Here is a 19939-nt window from a genome sequence, read left to right as displayed (position 1 = left end):
TTAATATATATATATATATATATATATATATATATATATATATAGAGAGAGAGAGAGAGAGAGAGAGAGAGAGAGAGAGAGAAATAATGATTACTTTCCTATTTATTTTTTTTGAGCTTCTTGTGTGAATTAATGAATGTTTCCTGTTTTTTCTTTGCTAATTCTCTTTCGAAAAAGCACTTATTTTCACCCACATATTTACTGTCTTTAGAGTATTCATTTTTTTCTTAATGGATTTATTTTGTTGAACAAATTCTTTGTCTAATTTTCGTTTAAAGATTATAATTTGTTAAGCGAACTGTCCTTCTTTCACTTTCTGCTTGAAGCTTTACGTATATACTTTTGTTTATGCATAAATCTCAAAATAATTAAAATTAATCCGCCAATACTTTAATGTAAAACCTATTTTTCTATATTATTGATCTACCCAGTATTAGAGCAAAATTCCATGAGGTTTGCTCACCATGCTACATAACATAAATTATTTTCGATATATAAGAAATGTTGCAGATATTGAAGGTTTAAAAGTAGTATGGTTTCTGTCATCACAAGGAAGAAACAAATCAACAAATGACAACAGAAGCAGATGTAAGTTTCATTAAATAAACGTGAAAAATACGAGGATTGTTCTTGGTGGAACAAACTCTCAAAATAAAAGAAACACAGAAACCGAAATTGTGCACATTTTTTCCCACTAAATTCTGCATGATCGAAACAAAGTGTATGTTCAATGACTCAAGCCTCAAAGAAGATAGAAAGAGTCAAAGAATTTAAAAGAATGCAGCCTGATGAGCACAATGAGAAGCATTTATGGGTTCTTCTAATTTTTCATTTGTTTTTTTATACATACTTTTCTAACATTAAACGTAATACGATTTATTATTAAAAAGTTAAATAACTTTTATTTTTTGTTTTCATTTAAATTCTCATTTTTATTTTACTTTATGGAAACGAAGGATTTTAATTTGGTAAAAAGAGCAGTTTATAAAAATAATATATTTAAAGGATTAATTAAATCATGTTAAAAATATCTATTTATCAAAAATGTACATTTTAACAACGAATTAAAACGAAATTAAACTTATGGAGTCTATCTATATAAATAAAATAAAATTTAATAATGATTTACAAAACAACGATTATGTTTTAAAGAGATGGAATACATTTTTTTTCCTTTTTTCTTCAAATATTTTTTTACCGACACGTATATAAGTGCTTAAATTTCAAATCTGTCTTTTTTTTTTTTTTTAATTTGAACCCAATCCGTCTCACTTCACAAAAACATGTTACAATAAACTCTCTTAAAAAAATGGCATAACATGACATCCTATCAATTTTAACTCCCAAAATTCAGAATTTATAGATCTGTAATTCAACATTATTCCTATAATAATAATAATAATAATAATAATAATAATAATAATAATAATAATAATAATAATAATATATAATATAATAGTGAAAAGGATTTGGCCAGATAAGGTAGGTACTGAAAAATAATAAAAACAAACTCTTTCGTCACGTTTACAATAATTAAAAAACATGCTGAATAACTTCATAATATACTGTGGTAGGTACCAACACGTCCCTCATTCACTTTGATGACCTTACGAACACTGATTTTTTTTTCCTCTTTAAAACACATTGATTTTAAAATTACTAATATAGCATACTTTGTTTCATATTTACGAAGATATCACACTTTTTATTTTAAATTAGAATTCAGTTTTCGAAAACCAAATTTTGATGTTCATTTTTTGTAATCGTGATCAAATACTAGTCAGAATTTAATTTTTCGAAAATCAAATTATAATCTATTTTTTTTATCATAAATAAAAGTCAGAATTTAGTTTTCGAAAGATCGAATTCTGAACTAAAATAAAAAGTGTGGTATAAAAACACAAACTATGTTATATTGGTAATTTTAAAATCAATGTATGTTAAAGAGGAAAAAAAATCTACGAACACTAAGCTCATTCAAGCTAACATTAATAGAAAACGTAACAGCACCAAACAATATGATTAGGAGAATCGAGCTTCTAATTGCAAAATCTAAATCAACCAACTCTACAATGGTTAGAGTGACGAGACAGATGAAGAGATAACTGTGTTTGAATTATTATTATTATAATTAATATAGGCAATTGACTGATTCCCACACCCTTCAATGCACCTTATCATCACTGATTCCCATTCAAAAGTTAGATGATAATATAGGCAATTGACTGAATTAGAATTTCTAAAAGCTTCTGATTCAACATAAAATTTTGAATTCGGTTTGTACTTGATTAAAATTTCTTATGATAATCATCAAAATTTAAATTTCTTTTAATAAAAAACATCCTAAAAATTTAAATTTCTTTTTGCATATAGACTTACAAATCCCTATCCAAACATTCTCGTTCAACCGCAACTATTCACCGTCAATTTTCATACTAAAAATAATCTTTAAAGACATTTTGCCTGCAGCATTTGTTTTCTCAATCCCCAAACGCTTCTAAAAACATCCAAGTATGAACTTAATAATCACTTTTATTAGCTTAGTAAATTTGACCGACCAAAATGGGCGTGAAATTTTCTACAAAGCGGTCGAAGAAAAGGTCAATGATCAAAAGTCAACGCCGTGAACCATGAATCTGTTTTGAAATGAACATATACGTAACCATAAAAAAATTTCTATGGACCCTGCTCACTAGTTTTCCATGAACATATACACAGAATCACTAAATATTTTTGCCTCCGCATTTGTCTTTTAAACCTAAACAGGGTCACTCTTATTTCCAAAATGACAGAGAAAAAAAAAAACATAAAGACAACTACCAAGTTCTTCGAAAAATGCAGGGCAAGCGCTACAGCAGTAAGAAAAAAATTGCTACCAGGGTGAACTATAAGATATGATAAACAATAGACAGTACACTGCAAGCTAAAAACACAAACTTATTATGATTTTACGGATTAAAGTTCCATGATGTTCCAAAATATTTCAAGATTGTTTCTCATTTCTTCATTAAAAGAACCACAGTGTGAGCCGCTATACTTCTATTCTCTCCAAGGCTGTCCACCTTTTCATGAGTTTTTGCTTTGATATTTACTACAGAAGAGTCCACTCCAAGCAGTGCAGATAAGTTGGCTTTGATAGTGTCCTTGTGCGGGCTTAGTTTTGGCCGCTGAAGTATCAATGTAGCATCTAAATTTCCAATTTCATAACCGGCTTCATGCATAAGTCTAACCTGTAAAATACCACAACACAGATTAGAAGTTGCAGATAAAATATCCGGAAGTCGGACTACTTATCTTCAATCATATTCCTAATAAAAATATTTATAATAATCAAAAACGATTTCGTTGCACAGCCAATCGGCCATCATGTAGCAAATACAAATCAAACCAAATGGCATGAAGTAATCAAATTGTGAATCATAAATCAAATTGAACCATAGGATTCTGAGATACAATGACAAATAACTTCATACCAATAATCTATACTGACAAAAAAGATGCTTAGATACAAGTATCACAACAAAGATAAGCAATAACTGAATTGTGAACTTTCTCTATTTTAGAAGAATGAGACGGACAAATAGATTGTGTGCATGACTGATTTAGCATCGGATCAAGTCAAATGTGGATTTACTTTTTACATCCAAGCCAAAACAACTAAGAATAAGTTCTATTTTTTAAAATCTAAAGTTTGGATTGGGGTTCTAAATGCCAAACCACATTTCTATTTTTCAAATCTGAAATGTGGATTTGGGGTTTTAAATGCCAAACCAAACTTGCACGCATATCATAACAAAGTGTGAACCTTCAGAAAGAAAAAGTTGACTAAGAATAAGGTGTGATCAAAAGTTCTCCCTCTTTTCCTTACCAATTCATCACTGTATTGAGTGATTCAAAGTCCTATGTGATTAGTGCAGAGTTGAATCGTCCGAATCAGATACTAAAAACTATGCATGTAAAAACTAATAAAAACAGGTAAATACAGAGTGGGAAATCAAGTAGCTAATCATAAATTCAAAACAGGAAACCGTTTTCGAGGGAAATATCAGTACTTATGTGATAGAATTGAACAGAATACACGAGGTTTCATTGCATGTCGTTTTAAAAAATTTAAACAAGAAGAAAAAGTGTCATTCCATCATGCTTCCTTTCGTTCCCTTACACCATACTTAAATCCAAGATACCACTTAAGTTCTAACTCCGCATACTAACTTAATAGGGATGCTTAAATTAAAAGGCCCTTTAATTCACTCCCAGGAAAAAAATTGAATTCAAATCAACATTAATACAACGGAAAACAAATGCCCAAATCAAGAATCAGTTAGTTGTAGATAAAATAAAAGTAGAAAAAAGAAGAAATGTTTGTCGTATAATACTCACAGATTCTTTGATGAAGACTGAAGAGTCACAACCCTTCCACTTAGGATCAGAATCAGGAAATATTTGGCCTATATCAGGAAGACCTAACGCCCCCAAAATAGCATCAACGACGCAGTGAAGCAGAACGTCCCCATCGGAGTGAGCCTCGCAACCTCTTTCGTGGGGTATGTTAATGCCGCCGATGATTAACGGGTAACCGGGTTCCAAGCGATGGAGGTCGAAACCGTGACCGACCCGAAAGGGGAGAACCTTGGAAGGTGCGGCGGAGGGTGGAGAGTGGTCAACTTGAACGGAAGGGGTTGGGATTGAAGCAGCTGAGGCTGAGGCTGAGGCTGAGGCTGAGATGTGTCTGAGACGGAGGCTGGGAAGGAGGGTATTGTTTTTGCAAGGGAAAGAGGCAAATAGGTGAGGGGATTTAGGGTTTGTTGTGAAGGGAAGGAGGATGGAAGATGCTGCCAACGAAGAAGCTGCCATAGCGTTTGAAGCTTAGAAGTGTCGGATCTGGTCTAGATTGAAATGGGAACCAACAAACAAATTCAGACGCGACACAAGTTTGTGTGAGTGGCTCACAACAACACTGTCCCATATATTATGTTTCTATGTGGCATGTCTGAGAGTTACTAGCAGCCTGTAGGGGCGGCTCAGTTCCACAAGTTAGACTTTGTGTTTAAAAAATAAACAAAGGGATCAATCCGAGATATTATCTGAGTTAAATATTGAATTTTACTTTGACCCTTATATTCTACTTCTCCATATTTCTTTCATTGATTCTTTCTTAGAAATTACGTTTAATTAATTTATGATGTTTTAATTTTGGTCCTTTCTAATATATTTTTTTCATTTTTGGTTCTTCCTATATTTTTTTTATCTCCATTGTTAGCACGGTTCCAAAAATAATTACACGGCAATTAAGCTCTATGTTATTATTGAGTTAGATTAGATATCAGAATGATCTATGAACTAATATCGCATCACTTATTATTTTTTATCAGAGAGTGAAATAATTTAAGAATAGAGTTTACGTTTTTTATGATCATGTTATACGAAGTGAACTATCTGAATATATCCTGATCAACCTAATAATCTTTAAGTATTATTAAAATGTAAAATTTAAAAACCAAAAACATCTATATATATATATATATATATATATATATATATATATATATATATATATATATATATATATATATATATATATATATATTATATTCATTCTCATTTTCGTATCTATTCCTATTTTAAATTATTAAAATATTTTAAATTTATTATATAATTTAAGAAGATTATATTAAGTTCTATCTAATCTTTGATTTCTAAAGCACATTTCTTCATATTTATTCTTTTATATAATTATTTAAATTTTATCTTATATATATATATATATATTTATTTATTTATTTATTTATTTAACATTTAAATAGTTATAATTTCTTCCTTAACATATGATATTGGGAAAAAATTCTTTCATTTTGAAGTTAAATATTGATAACATTATGTTTGTAAATTTTATTTAATTAATATTTGATACAAATATTTCATAACAATTTAATATAAAAGTAAGGTTAAAGATGAAATTTTATTTTAAAAATAAAGATAAAATAGCTAAAACAGCATTCAATTCTGTTATCGTAAGAAGGTATAATAAATAACTATAATATTTCTCATTAAACAAATTATAGAATAGTTTATTATTTCTCTAAATAAAATTTGGGCCTGCCAAACATTTTATTTTTGGTAAGTGAGAATCTTTATACACTTGAGTTACGCAGAAAAACCTCCGTTTTTTATTTAGCTTTGTATTTTACAGTTAAGACATATATTTAGTATAATCATACGTAATCGGACTGTACAATTTTTTTAGCAATATACTTCCCCAAATAGTCATATCCATGAAAGTATAGAGCCTCGATTTCAGCTCTCCTTCCTCTTTGAATCATTACGGCCACTTCATCCTTGTAACTATCCTGTCAAACAACATTTTGTTAAAGTAAAACGCGCTTTGGTCGAAGATAATATTCTTATGTGAGCCTCAAGGATCTTGATGGACATCAATTTTAACATAATGCTTGTATAGATCGGTTCTTGTAACGGCCAATATGCATATACAATCAGAATCATTGGAATCATTTGGAATAAATCAGAAGGTACGAATCACAATAGCAACGTATGTCAAAATGTTTTGTACAAGAAATGAATTTAATCAATTGAAATAAAAGATGTAATAAACATAAATCACTAAACAAAACTCGAGGAGGCAAATGATACAGTAGGCAAAATTCAGAGGGGGTTCTGGATAGCTTACCAGTAATATTCCTGAGGACATCAAGCTTCGAGCAATTTGCAGATCCTTTGGCTTCAATGGAACGAAAGATTGATCAGGCACCAAAGGTAGATCATTACTCCGCAGTCCTAACCACTTGACGTTGCAAGCTAGATAATGCATATGAAAACCTTTCTTAAGTTTCTTTTCAACACATCAGAGCTTCTATACTTTTGTTAAAACGGGATTATTCAACTACCGTATCTGTAGGCCTCTAGGCCCATTGCTACACTTCCAAATTTGAAGGTGCATAGAATGGCTAATCCAGCTGGATTCCTTTATAAGTTTAAACACGGATAGAACAAAATGTTATATTTTTTAACATAAAAGAACAGAATGTCTTTCTGAAACATTACAGCGGGAAGTTATTATCGGTACAAAGACCAGGAATTATACCAATCCACCAAAGCTAAAATTGGCAAGTCTGGAAAAGCTCGATTGATCCGATAAAGAAGAAATCTGCATTTGAACTTTGGCGTTTCAGTTATTAAAAGCATCATATCAATGGATTAACACCACCATATATTACATGATAGTGTCTAGCATGAATTGAGAACTTTTATGAGATCCTGTAAGAGCTCAAAGATATTGAATTATCTATCTTGTAAACTGGTGTGCAGAGTACCTTGTGGCCATGTCTGGATAGCCTTTAGCAGTGATAAGAATGCTCGGAATTTGATGAAAGAACCGATCCTCAGTAAGCCGCTGAAATATTGCGTGCTAAAAGAGAACCAAATATTATTGTATCAAAAAGTATTGTTCAGCGAAATTAGGAATTTGAATAAACCAAACAACCTCTAACAAGCTCACCTTTTCAACTATTATAATGTACCGAGCATCTGCATGTAGAACCAATCTCTGTAACAAATTCAAGTCACCAGAAATTGCAAATCCAGAAGAACCACACAAAGAGCAATCAACAACCTCTTTGCCCGGTTCCTGTACAAAAAAAATCATTTACAACATTTCATCAAACAATTCGTATAAAATATCCTAACCATGAAATACCGAAATTGTAATATCCTCGAATGAAGTATTCATGAGATACCTGCAAAGTCAGACGGCCAGCTATGAGTCCTCGACTGGAAGCCATGATTCCAAGACTGTATCGGCTGCACCGAAGCAATGCTACTAGATCTGTTTGACTCAAACCGATTTTCCAGTTAAAACTTCAAAATTATACGAAAAAAATAATAGAAAGATAAAAGAAATAATATTTACTAATTAGTTAGAAGTAACATAAGCCTAATTAAAATTAGATTTTAGATAAACTAAATGAGAAATCTATTAATTTATCTTTTAACGAAACACTAGTTTCATTTTATTTTTTCTTATAAATGATTATCCAAAACGAAACGACACATTAGTAATAACCTTGGATTGTCCTGTTAACATGCGTTTGAGAGGGAAACAGGTGTGGCGAATCACAGAGCAACTTGTAGAAGAGTTCCCTCTGCGTGACCCGCTTTTCCTGAAGCAATATCTGATAGCACATCTCCATCACCTTCCACACTGCAAGTCAAAGATTAAATTTATATCTCAAACACAAAAAATATTGGAAAGAAAAGAACAAGAAAAATGAAAAACTACATTCGTAATCCGTACCCCTAACGAAGGCCTTTGCTGCATTAGGTCTCATCAGAGACCTTGTGGATATGGAATTGGAGAGAAAAACACGTGAAAGTTCTGTCAAAAGGCCATGATTCACTCGACTATTGCTATATTTCCTCTGAATCTGTTTGTTTCTTAGGATTATTAAGATAAAATTTGAAATACATTCATATTTGTTTTCTGATAGCAAATAACTAAGAACAAGATAACAGTGACAAGAACAAGGCAAACTAGTGTTTAAAAGTTTATTCAAGTGAAACAGAGAGATTATTGCTTATGATTAATCGAAATTGTACCAAAGGCAAATCTGAGATGGCAGGGTTTGATGCATTTAATATTTTGAGAAAATTGAGGACAGAAACTTCAATTCTCGCTCGAACCTGCACGCGTCAAAACGGAACTGGCACGATCAAGATCAAGATCAAGAGCAACAGAAAAACGAAATCGGATGGATTGTGAAAGAGTATTATTACCTGAGCAGGAGGGACGATATCGGCATTACAGAGCTCTTGATCGGAGAAGAATTTTAGAGCTGAATTTTGAAGATCTTCCATGGGAGCGTGAAATTTTCAGAATTCCATAACTGTATAATTGGCGCGCAATGCCTGAATAAGATAGTCTTGTGTCAAACACAACAATTGTATGTCGTTTAACTACACATATAACAGACATTTTAGAGAAAATAATATATTTTATTTTACTAATTGCTAGTAAATTTCTTTAACAATCTATATGTATTTTTATGTATTTTTGTTAAAATACCTTAGAACTAGCACGTGGTGTTTTAAGTTCTAATATGTATGGTTTTAACTCCATTTTTTTACTTTGTTTTGGCAATTTAATTCCTAGTATCCCTGGTTTCTTTCTCATTTAAGCTTATTTTCTGTTCGTGACCTTGCTTGATGGTAATTAACGTAAATATGATCTTTTTCATTGTTAAAATATTGGGATTTTTTTTTCATAGGGATAATTGGGGAGATTTATTATATATAGGTGTAAGTTGTCTATAATAAAAGTATGATATCACATACTAATGAGATTTTTGTACTCGGAATACATTTTGGAGATTTTTACCGAGATATTGTTTATATAAATTTTTTGTAAATATTTTCAATAAAAAAAACTTTAAAAATTGATGTTTGTGAGTTTTTTTTATACATCACTCAATTTATATATATATATATATATATATATATATATATATATATATATATATATATATATATATATATATATATATATATATATATATATATATATATATATATATATATATAAACAATAATAGAATAAAAGTGACAAAATTTTATTTGATAAAAAAATTGCAACTATATAATATACAACATATATATTAAAAACATCACATTTAATCCAAAGTTGTCAGACCTCGGAAAAACGAACCCAAACCCTCCTGTCAGTCATTTAAAACGCCTCCAAAAACTCTCTGTGCGGACGCCAGGTGTCAAGCGAAGAGGATCCGAAAATCAGTTAGTGGAAAACAGGTGTCGACTAAAGAGGGGACTTTCGTTCTGACGTGTGGAGCAAAACTTGGATTTTCAGAAAATCTACTCCACTCTCTGCATGCACCCTCTTTTCATATTTCTGAAGAATCTCATTCTCTCCTCCTTCTCTCTACATCCTCTTCATCTTCTCTCTGAGAAAACACTCACTTTCTCTCCTCCGATCACTATTCTGGCACTGTAGAAGCACTTCCAGCATCAAGAGCTTCCAGATAAACCGTTCGGTTTGTGAAGTTGGGCTGGTAAGTCTTTCTCTTAGCTCTGTCGCTCGTTTTCCTAAACATGCAAACCCAGTTCTGGGTTCGTGTGTTGATCACCATTCTTAAAATGAGTAGTTCTGAATAGTGTCGGGTTGTCACTTGGTGTAGTTTGAATTGTCGAGCGTTGACAGTAGAAGAACATGTAGTGGCGAAATTGTATTTCTGCGTCTGGGAACGTTCGGTCACGCTCAAAGGTAAGTGAAGCTTATTTAATTTAATTTGTATGCTGTTGAAATGTTTGAACATTCGTTTGGTTGATTGAATGATTTTGATGCATGATGACTGAGGTGATTGGATTGAATGAACGTTCGTTGAGTTACTAAATTAAAATGAAGTATGATTATTGTGATATTTGACTATATGATATATGATGGTTGCCATGTTCTGATGTATGAAATATATGAAACTTATATGATATGGATTGTATGAAGTATGAAAGTTGATTATGATATAAATGTATAAAGTTATGAAACTATATGTTAAGAAATGAGTTGAAAATAAATGAGTCTGGTATGAAATTTCTCATATAAAAGTGTACGTTCGTTACTGAACGGTCATTGACTGTTCGGTTTTCCTGGTGAACCTAGTTGAAACGGGATTCTTTCATTTGGAGAGAATCCTAGTTGAGGACGAGCGTCCTCGGGTGATAATACTATGCTTGAGCGTTCGGCCAAGCACAGTCGTATCTGGGTATCCTGTTACAAACTCAATTTATATATATATATATATATATATATATATATATATATATATATATATATATATATATATATATATATATATATATATATATATATATATATAATGGTATATTTCCGTTGTTCATAAACACTACTTCGATAGTATCTTATTATATTTATCAAGCCTTTTATTATAAGTTTAGTAGTGCTCAATCTTACACCTAGCGCTCGTACTTAGTAGTGCTCGGTCTTACACCAAGCGCTCGTACTAAGTAATGCTCGGTCTTACACCAAGCGCTCGTACTCGTTTCTTGTATAATCTATCTTGATGAAAATAGTGTTCGTCTAACTTCAATAGAATTTTCTTCTCTACCGTGCTCGGTCATTTACTGGCATTCGGATTTCTTGATGTAAAATCAAATAAGTTAAATATTCATAAGCGTTCGGTTTCTTCATGAGAATTCTTCTAAGTATTTTATTGGAATATCTCGAAGTGTTGGTATCGATTGGCTCCAGCATAGAGTCGTAGCCTTTGGCGAGGTCTTTTCAGCGTTCGGTCAGAGTTATCAAGAGTCAGTTCATATAATTGATTCACTTTGTAATGAACGTTTGGTTCATTCGTTCCTTGCTATATTTATTACACTCGGTTTCTCTCTCAAACCGATAGTAAACCTTTCGGTCTTATCCTATTCTGGAACTGGAGACCTATTTGTCTCGTCTTCAGTGTTCGTCCTCGTTCTGAGTGAGGATTAACGTTCGGTATTTGGTGTCTTTTATAAACTTTTGATCAAAGAGGAAATTGAAATGATTGATAATGAAAGATGAAACTAAAATGATTGGCAAGGAAAGACAAACTTGAGATGATTGATAATGAATGATGAAGAAAATATGAGATGAATGGAATGTTGTGGATTTGTACGAGCGTTCCAGGGAGGAACGACTCAGGATTGAGAATTGAGATTTGTAAAGTATGACTGTGGTTATGCTAATGCTGGCTGTTCATCCTGATGTTTCGTGGGTACTCGTCCTCACGTAGAGGAGGGTAGGTCATGTGTGGAAACGACAGGAGGTCCCGTCCTTAGGGGTACTTTGGATGAATAGGACTAACCTCGGGTGGCAGCTGATGAGAGTATTCCAGTTACTACATCACCCGGGTGCACGAACGCCTGTAGCTACGCAGATTTCATACAGTCCGGACAGTCAGTCTAGTGATAGGCTTTGTATGATACGTACGTTGAAATTTATTTGGTGTTGGATTATTTGAAATGTATGTTTATGCATGAATTAAATTACATAAGCTTACCCTGCGTTTCCTGTCGTGTCTGGTTTTGTACGTCCGTCCTTGTCATTGCAATGATCATCCGTGTGGATGTGAGCAGAAGGAGACGAGCGGCTGGAAGAGGCACTGGAAGAAGAAAATTTGGAAGAAGTGGAAGCAAAGATCGAGCCATAGGAGCGTTCGGCTAGTTTATAGTAATTTTTGTTGTGAGGTGATCGTTCGGTCACCTCCTCTCTTTTGTTCTATGTGACCGTTCGGTATTTAATTCTTTTGTAAACCGTTCGGTCAGGGTTGCTTATCTTGAGCGGCTTAAATTTGTAACTCCTTCTGTAAGGCCGTTCGGCCATGAGCGTACGCTCGACTCTAGTGTAAGATTGATTCTGGATTATTATTAATGTGATTATTCTAATATATATAGTTTATTGTTGTATTTTTAGGATGTTACAAAAGTTCTTAAAATATTATATTTATAATTTGTTATCTACGTGTCAACATTATCATATTTACTAAATCTGAGATTTTGAACTTCTTAATAGTATTATAACAAATTTTTATATATATTTATAGCAATCATAGATGAAATGAAGTTTGAATTTAAAATTGATGTTATCCAAACAATCTAAGATTCTCTTGGAAATAATTTAATGAAGAAAATATAAATACTTAATGATTTTTATTTAACAGTCAATAAAAATGATAGAATAATTCTTTTAGTTTCAAAAATTACTAAAAAATAGAATTGGAACAAAAAATATATAAAAACAAATATACAAAAGGAAGAATCTGTCATTGTTCAAATAAGAAAAAGAAAAAAGAGTGCGCACATCAATCGTTTTTCTTCCTTGTCGGCCCGCTGTTGTTTGTATAGGGTAACGGCAAGATTGATTCCATAGTCTTGTACATGCGTGCTCACACACGACACATCTTTCTGATTTCACAATGGACAATCTTCATCAAAAGGTGATTCTTGCATCGAATTGCAGGAAAATAACAAAATCTTGTTTGAACTTTGAAGCAAATTAAAGCCTTGAAGCACAAAGTCACAATGATTATAGATAGCCAAACCTTGGTTGACATTTCTCCTATTTTCCTTGTAATTTCATCTTTGACTAAAACTCATCTCTATCTCTCCATCTCTATTTCTACGTTTTCCTATTTATATGCGATCTGCAGTTGGAAGAACTTGCACGCGGGATGGCTTGGGATTTGCATGCTATTGTGGGATGTACAATTGCCCCAGCCACCATTATGGACAACCCGAATCTCATTCTTTCTCAACATTTTTGTGCTGAACAAGATGACCTACTTTGCAATTTTCAGGAATTCTCAGAAACCAAAACGGTGCTTGATGAATTGGAAGAGATTTATAAACCTTTCTACCCCCAATTTCGTAACAGTTCCATCATTTCAAGTTCCCAACCCGTCCCTGATAAAACTGTCAAAAAACTCAAACCATCAAACAAAGTAGATGTACAAGCACAAGATTTGCACGATACCGCAGTCTCTAAATGCAGAAAAAGGTAAGCCATTCATCAAACTATACATAAATAATTTTGCTTCGTTACATCAGAAGTCAACATGTTTATCACTGTTAATTTATCAGCAAGAAGAAGCTGAAGAGCAAGAGGGTGGTGAAGCATATGACAGCTGCAGATGGTGTGTCAGACCCATGGGCATGGCGTAAATATGGACAGAAACCGATAAAGGGATCACCATATCCACGTAGCTATTATAGATGCAGCAGCTCCAAAGGATGTTTGGCCAGGAAACACGTGGAACGTAGCCATTTGGATCCCGGAGTTTTCATAGTTACCTACACCGCAGAACACAGCCCTCACCAAGCTCGAAAAAACTCAACTTCCACCATTGCACCTCCTCCAACAACGAAGTGACATGGCTTAAAAGTTTCCCTATCATTTTCTCCAAACTTTCTTTTGTTTAATCTACAGTAAATCTTTCATTCTTCAGTTTGTTCACTCCCGAAAACAGAAATAAAAGGTTTTAGATAGTTGACAGCTAACATCATTCTAAAATTAACAGTAATCTTTTCAAATTCTGGCATTTATTTAATTGAAGATACTTTCAATTTTGAAAAATTCAAAAAGACTATTATTTAAAGAAACAGAAAGATTAGAAAAAGTATGGTTTTTATGAGTGATGATATACAAAAATTATGCTTTTCACTCTACACCTATTACACCAACAAAAAATATATTTTTTCTTTAAAATATAAAATAAATTAAGATGGATCAATTAAAAAATCAAAATATTTTAATAAATATTAAATGAATGATGGAATATAGAAAAGTATATGTTTATAGTTCCCTTTAAAGTTAGTGTTGTGAAGATATATATATAGATATCGATCTCCAAATCTAGAGCATCCACAGTTATATTGTTACTGCTTTTGATGTAAATCATAATTAACCAATTTTTTTATAAAAAAAAAAATATATTAAAAGAACTATTTACTACAATCTGTTTACAATATATTTATACCAATGCAACAAAAACCTCATTAAATATATTTTCTTCTCGCTTCTTCCTCGTGCCATTGTCCTACATTTTTGTCATTCATAATTAACCGAAATTAATCATGATCCGGTCCACTTAAACTATAGACTCCGTGTGTTTCTTAAAGTAATAATATGAATAATCTATGACTAAGGATCATTTATTGACTCCAATTAACAAAAACTTTTATTTTATTAAAAGATAAATAATCAGGAATTTGCTATTAAAAATAATATAATCACTTAAGCAAAATCATCTATTTTTTTATTAAGAGATATATCTATACACTGATTTCAGCCTTTAGTCTCCGACCCATTCCCACTGTAGTTCAGTTAGATTACAAGTCAAATATGATTGTCTTATAACAGCGCATAAAAGTGTAATTTCCATTTATTTTGTTAGTGAATGACAATAGTACAATGATAGGGTGATTTGAATCTAAAATACCTTTGCAATTATTTAAATGTATAAATTTCTATGAATCTTGAATTTGGAGTTTAGGTTTTGGCAAGCAAAGCAGACACTGAAGCGACGAAAGCAGCATTCATGTACGTGGTAGGCTCGGTGTGGGAATAGTCAGATCTTGCATCATTGAAATGGTCATTTGAATCGGGGCCTCCAACAATGGCACCCACATGAGTATTGGGATTTGGATTAGGAGAATTGTAATAATCTGATAGACCACCATTGCAACCCAACTTCGCCGGATGAACTTTGATTGAAGGTATGGACGAGGCTCTGTGATGTAATTGCTTTGGGTATTTGCTGCCAAATCCCACCATATACGACATCTTCATCGGATTGCTTCCTAATATGTAGTCCACCTGCAATTCCCACACACATTAATTAAACTCTTTTCTTTATCAATTCACGTAATATCAATAGTTATTCTATATATGAATTTGAGTTGTTTGAAAAAAAACAAAGAACACTTTCTGTTGAGAGAGTTTCGTGTTCGTGTGTATATATATATATATATATATACGTACCTGTGTTTTCGCAAAGGCTCTAATTTGAGACGGTGTGAAATGCGCGGAGCCACAATTGATTCCGTTGATGTGATTTCTGTTTAAGATTCTAGAAAAAATGAACAGCACCATGGTCGAGCTCGTGGTATATTGCAAATTGCTACTATCTCTAGTAAACAGAAGACCACCTGAGTAAACAATGAACCTCATTCCATTAATCACATCACATCGTTGAATGAAACATGTAAAACCATTTGTCCAATCTGTAATTACATAATATCTTTTCCACCAATAATAATACCAGTCAGGATCAGCAAACACAACAATTCAAATAATTAAGCTATTTTGAATATAATTATTAACTATATATAATTCGAGGAAACTGAATCAAATTAAATTATGATCTAAAATATTGAAATTAATAACTTTAAGCAACTTATTTTTAAATTTTATAAATTATATTAATAGTAATTCAATTTTTAAAAATATATAAAAAAATTCAATTTAATCTTTTGAATGAAAATAAGTATACGTTTGTTTCAACATCTTTAGGTATACATAAATGTTTATACCAGGAGTTGTTTTAATCTGTCGAGAGCTACTTCCTGGCATCACAGAGCATATAAATGACTCAGCGTCACTCTTAATCTTGGTCAGTTCTTTCTTTCCACCGTAGAATTCCTGGAGAAAGAAATTATAAATGAATAGAATTATCATCTCTTAATCAAACTTGTCCCGTTAGTATAATAGGTATCTGGTAATTTATTAAATATGTAAGACCTCGGTTAGTAATGTCTGAGCCCCAACAAATTTGTTATCCCAGCTGAATTCAGACACTGCCTGGCTCGATCCTTGGTTACCTATGATGTAGGTCAGATACTTGCTTTCTCCACTTGCCTTGTACAACCAAGCAGCCGCCCATAGCAGTTCATCCTTTTTTTGTACACATTACAAAAATCCCAATGAGTTAATGATTAATCAAAATTTTGTTCTAGTTTTGAACGTTTCTTGTACCTGGTAACCCGAGTACGAGCAATAGAATGGGCAAGAACCGGAATAAGAACCTCTGTTCTTGTCTGCAAAATCAAACAGCTGCATGCAAAACATAGTCAGCATATATAAACATGTTATGAGTAAATTGTGTATCAACAATCTAAACATCCTTCAATTGTGCTAGCTGGAAGCACGTCGACATTTCTACGTCATAATAGTTATATATTGCTCAGCATAATTCATGAAAAAAAAAATCATGTATATCATGATGCATTTTGCTTACTGATTTTGAATGGCTTAATAGCGTGGAGGAATACTTGGCATCTATTTTCCTGAATACAATTGAAGCGGCAGAAAGAGCAGCAGCAGACTCAGCTGCGGCTTCAGTTCCTGGAGAATTCGCATCTATCTTATACACTGTCCTTGGTGTATCCATGTCTTCTGGTCGCTCCCAACAGTTGTGATCAGCGTTCCCATCTCCAACCTATCACCATAGGTATACCATTTAAATGTGAAGTAGTCAAATATATAATTCATATTATTGCTGCACCTTTTTCCTTCTCAACTACTTCTTACGTGTTTAGGTTTTGATATGTACACAAATTTTGATCTTAGAAAATGGTATAATTTAGTTTTTATAGCATGTGATTACGATAACAATATCCTTGCTAAATATAGAAACATGCCTGTGTATAGAGGGTGGTTGGGGAAGTATGGGCCCTGAGTATGAAATCTGTACCCCAACGGATAGCACTTTGGAGATAACCAAGCTGGTTCACCGAAGATATCTCACTCTCATACTCTACAGCAGCCCAACTCAATAAGCTCGTAGCAAATGCCATCGGCCATCCAAACTTGACGTTATCACCAGCATCGTAGTACCCTCCAATCAAATTCACCTGTCAGAGATAATATATAAATGATTAATCAAGATATAAGAAACACTGTTCATACGTTCTGAGCTTTCTATATGTTGTTAGAATGTAGGGTTAATTAGTTAGTCATACGTTCTGAAGTTTGCCATCAGAGAGAGCGGAGTCTTCCCTCCACTTCACTCTTTGGTTTGACGGCAACTTTCCTGAGCGTTGTCCTTCAAAAAACAAAATGGCTTTGCCAAGAGCATCTGCATAATCATAATTAGGTGAGCCTGAGGAGCTCGTCAACTTCTCGGCATCCATCATGGCTAATCCATTGTGACTAACCATTGAACTCCACCAGAACACACCAATGAACACCAAATTGTACCCCATCATGTATGAGTATCAGCTAATATTTGGGCTAAACGGGCAGGCTATAGTTGGTATATATAGAGGGAAAATGCCTGCGGCATTACCTAACTGCTACATAACTCGATGAAGTGGAGGTGGAATGGGAGATAGAGTGACGTGCAGTAATCGAAGTCAGACGTAAGGAGTCACGGAGATAGGGTGCCTGATTATAAGCGTTGATGGACAAGAGAAATTTACTCCACAACCCATTCCCTTTAAATTTCCGTGTTTGTCATGCATTATTCTTCGTAACAGACTTCTATACGTGATTACCAACATCTCTTTTTCGGGCTTACCATCAATTTCTTACAGCAAGTGGGCAATTGATTTGGTATCTAATTAATAGTATTTTAGATAAGAAAAAGTTAGGCAGCATGAGTGGATCTGTTTCTTAATTTACTCATCCACGTTTGGCTTTCTTATTGCTCCATTTCATACAGACACACTGATGTTGCGTTCGTTTTGGCATCTCCTTCGATAACAGATTTTTTCTTTTATGAGATTATTTTTTTAATGTGAGAAAAAAAAAAAACTTATTAGAGAGGTGAGGTGCACGACTTCTGCACTATACCACAGTTAATCATGAAACTTTACATGTTTTCTATTTTAGTAATCTTATAAATTGATTACACAGTGTTAACAACATTGTTGGAATAGACTACAAAAAAGAAAAATAAAAAAATTAAAATATAATTGATTATGATTTAAGTTTTAATTATAATTAATTGTAATTAAGATATAATTGATTAAGATTATAAGGTATATACTTATTTTCTCTTATTATAATTAAAACATAAATGATTATGAACAATTATAATATAAGTTGTAATTACAGTTGATTATAATTAAGATATAATTAATTATGGTTGATTATATCTTAATTTATTATATATTATAATTTATAATTTCAATAATGATAAAGTAAAATTGTTTCTACAATGATGAGCAAAACATTTATGATATAATATTTAAACTGAATATATATATATATATATATATATATATATATATATATATATATATATATATATATATATATATATATATTAATCCTAACCTATTAAATTATATTTTATCAAAATTTGTTTTCTTTTCTATGCTTTTATTATACTTATAATTTTAAAAATTGATAAATCTTAAAATATTTTTGGAAAATTAAATCGTGTTTTTACCAATTTTCATCTTATTTGACTAATTTACCAAAATGTCAAGAGTATTTTCTATGGCCGAATTATTTGATCACATATTAGTTAAAATAATATTTTTATCTCTGAACTTAATTTTCAAACCTTATCTTATTGAGTGTTAACAGAGATTGGTTTTTTATTGACATTATTACAGTCATTGATTGATCAATATAGATTTGAACTATTTTTTCTAACATTTTTTAGATTTTTTATGGTTGGTTTTTTATCGACATTATTAGAGTAATTGATTATTCCATATAGATTTGAACTATTTTTTTTAATATTTTTCAGATTTTTTGTGGTAATGAAATTATTTTTTGTAATAATTATTTTTCATCAATGTCTACAAAATTATTTTTATCAATGTTTTTTTGTGACAATTTTTGCATTTAATATTTCTATATTTAATAATGATTAAAATATCATTTTAAAACAATAAAAAATAATAAATTTGAATTGTCTTTCATAAATAGATTTTTTGAGTACGTATTGCAGTCTTTGTGTTATTTATTTGTTATAATTATTTGGATACAAGTGATAAATTAATATATAATCAACCATAATCAATTATATCTTAATTAATCAATTGTAATTAAAACAAATCATAATCATTCATAATCATTTATATCTTAATTATAACAGGAAAAATAGGTAGATACCTTATAACCTTAATCAATTATATCTTAATTACAATTAATTGTAATTAAAAAATTTAAATTATAATTAATTATATCTTAATTTCTCTATTTTTCTTTTGGTATACATAGGTTTATAATTCAAATTTCATCCGTTGCACATAAGTGGTGTACTTCTACATGATTTTTTGTAATTGATTGCGAATAATGGAAAACTTTTGATAAGTGCACTATTTCACCTTTTTCATTGTAGCAATGCAGAAATCATGTATACATAATTTCTTTATTTGAAGTCGTGTGATGTATATAATTAAAATAAAA

At 31.7% G+C, this 19939-nt stretch overlaps 4 protein-coding genes across 5 annotated transcripts; 1 reads left to right on the top strand and 3 right to left on the bottom strand.

Annotated features, from left to right (window-relative positions):
* Positions 1 to 2924: 2924 nt before the first annotated feature.
* Positions 2925 to 5032, bottom strand: LOC108320320 (2-C-methyl-D-erythritol 2,4-cyclodiphosphate synthase, chloroplastic). The gene is made up of 2 exons (XM_017551709.2): positions 4381 to 5032; positions 2925 to 3230 (listed from the first exon to the last, which is right to left on the bottom strand). The coding sequence occupies exons 1-2, from the start codon at positions 4852 to 4854 to the stop codon at positions 2997 to 2999; spliced, it is 708 nt and encodes a 235-aa protein (XP_017407198.2). The 5' UTR covers positions 4855 to 5032; the 3' UTR covers positions 2925 to 2996.
* A 1180-nt stretch (positions 5033 to 6212) lies between these two features.
* On the bottom strand, positions 6213 to 8868 carry LOC108320359 (meiotic recombination protein SPO11-2). Of its 2 annotated transcripts, none has more exons than XM_017551749.1 (11): positions 8788 to 8868; positions 8611 to 8694; positions 8309 to 8438; positions 8078 to 8215; positions 7752 to 7840; positions 7514 to 7642; positions 7329 to 7423; positions 7100 to 7162; positions 6903 to 6979; positions 6656 to 6813; positions 6213 to 6347 (listed from the first exon to the last, which is right to left on the bottom strand). In XM_017551749.1, the coding sequence occupies exons 1-11, from the start codon at positions 8866 to 8868 to the stop codon at positions 6213 to 6215; spliced, it is 1179 nt and encodes a 392-aa protein (XP_017407238.1). The 2 variants fall into 2 exon arrangements, with proteins under 2 accessions (XP_017407238.1, XP_052725368.1); XM_052869408.1 differs by having other exon boundaries at positions 6686 to 6813.
* Positions 8869 to 12992: 4124 nt separating this feature from the next.
* Positions 12993 to 13995, top strand: LOC108320321 (probable WRKY transcription factor 29). The gene is made up of 3 exons (XM_017551710.2): positions 12993 to 13013; positions 13227 to 13573; positions 13657 to 13995. The coding sequence occupies exons 1-3, from the start codon at positions 12993 to 12995 to the stop codon at positions 13943 to 13945; spliced, it is 657 nt and encodes a 218-aa protein (XP_017407199.2). The 3' UTR covers positions 13946 to 13995.
* A 944-nt stretch (positions 13996 to 14939) lies between these two features.
* LOC108320350 (endoglucanase) lies at positions 14940 to 17784 on the bottom strand. Its single transcript, XM_017551739.2, has 8 exons — positions 17536 to 17784; positions 17215 to 17427; positions 16812 to 17012; positions 16550 to 16627; positions 16316 to 16468; positions 16108 to 16216; positions 15557 to 15723; positions 14940 to 15391 (listed from the first exon to the last, which is right to left on the bottom strand). The coding sequence occupies exons 1-8, from the start codon at positions 17779 to 17781 to the stop codon at positions 15065 to 15067; spliced, it is 1494 nt and encodes a 497-aa protein (XP_017407228.2). The 5' UTR covers positions 17782 to 17784; the 3' UTR covers positions 14940 to 15064.
* Between the last annotated feature and the right edge of the window lie 2155 nt (positions 17785 to 19939).

This window comes from Vigna angularis, chromosome 10 (assembly GCF_016808095.1).
Source record: "Vigna angularis cultivar LongXiaoDou No.4 chromosome 10, ASM1680809v1, whole genome shotgun sequence".
Taxonomy (NCBI): Eukaryota; Viridiplantae; Streptophyta; class Magnoliopsida; order Fabales; family Fabaceae; genus Vigna; species Vigna angularis.
This window is presented reverse-complemented; position numbering and strand designations above follow the sequence as displayed.

Coding starts and splice junctions, on each gene's coding strand:
- LOC108320320 (XM_017551709.2), bottom strand. CDS start 4,854: ATGGCAGCTTCTTCGTTGGCAGCATCTTCCATCCTCCTTCCCTTCACA. Junction 3,231..4,380: donor CAGTCTTCATCAAAGAATCT/GTGAGTATTATA, acceptor GGTATTTTACAG/GTTAGACTTATGCATGAAGC.
- LOC108320359 (XM_017551749.1), bottom strand. CDS start 8,868: ATGGAAGATCTTCAAAATTCAGCTCTAAAATTCTTCTCCGATCAAGAG. Junction 8,216..8,308: donor AGCAAAGGCCTTCGTTAGGG/GTACGGATTACG, acceptor TTTGACTTGCAG/TGTGGAAGGTGATGGAGATG. Junction 7,424..7,513: donor ACATTATAATAGTTGAAAAG/GTGAGCTTGTTA, acceptor GTTCTCTTTTAG/CACGCAATATTTCAGCGGCT.
- LOC108320321 (XM_017551710.2), top strand. CDS start 12,993: ATGGACAATCTTCATCAAAAG. Junction 13,014..13,226: donor TGGACAATCTTCATCAAAAG/GTGATTCTTGCA, acceptor TGCGATCTGCAG/TTGGAAGAACTTGCACGCGG. Junction 13,574..13,656: donor GTCTCTAAATGCAGAAAAAG/GTAAGCCATTCA, acceptor TTAATTTATCAG/CAAGAAGAAGCTGAAGAGCA.
- LOC108320350 (XM_017551739.2), bottom strand. CDS start 17,781: ATGATGGGGTACAATTTGGTGTTCATTGGTGTGTTCTGGTGGAGTTCA. Junction 17,013..17,214: donor CAACCACCCTCTATACACAG/GCATGTTTCTAT, acceptor CTATGGTGATAG/GTTGGAGATGGGAACGCTGA. Junction 16,217..16,315: donor CTCAGACATTACTAACCGAG/GTCTTACATATT, acceptor TTCTTTCTCCAG/GAATTCTACGGTGGAAAGAA.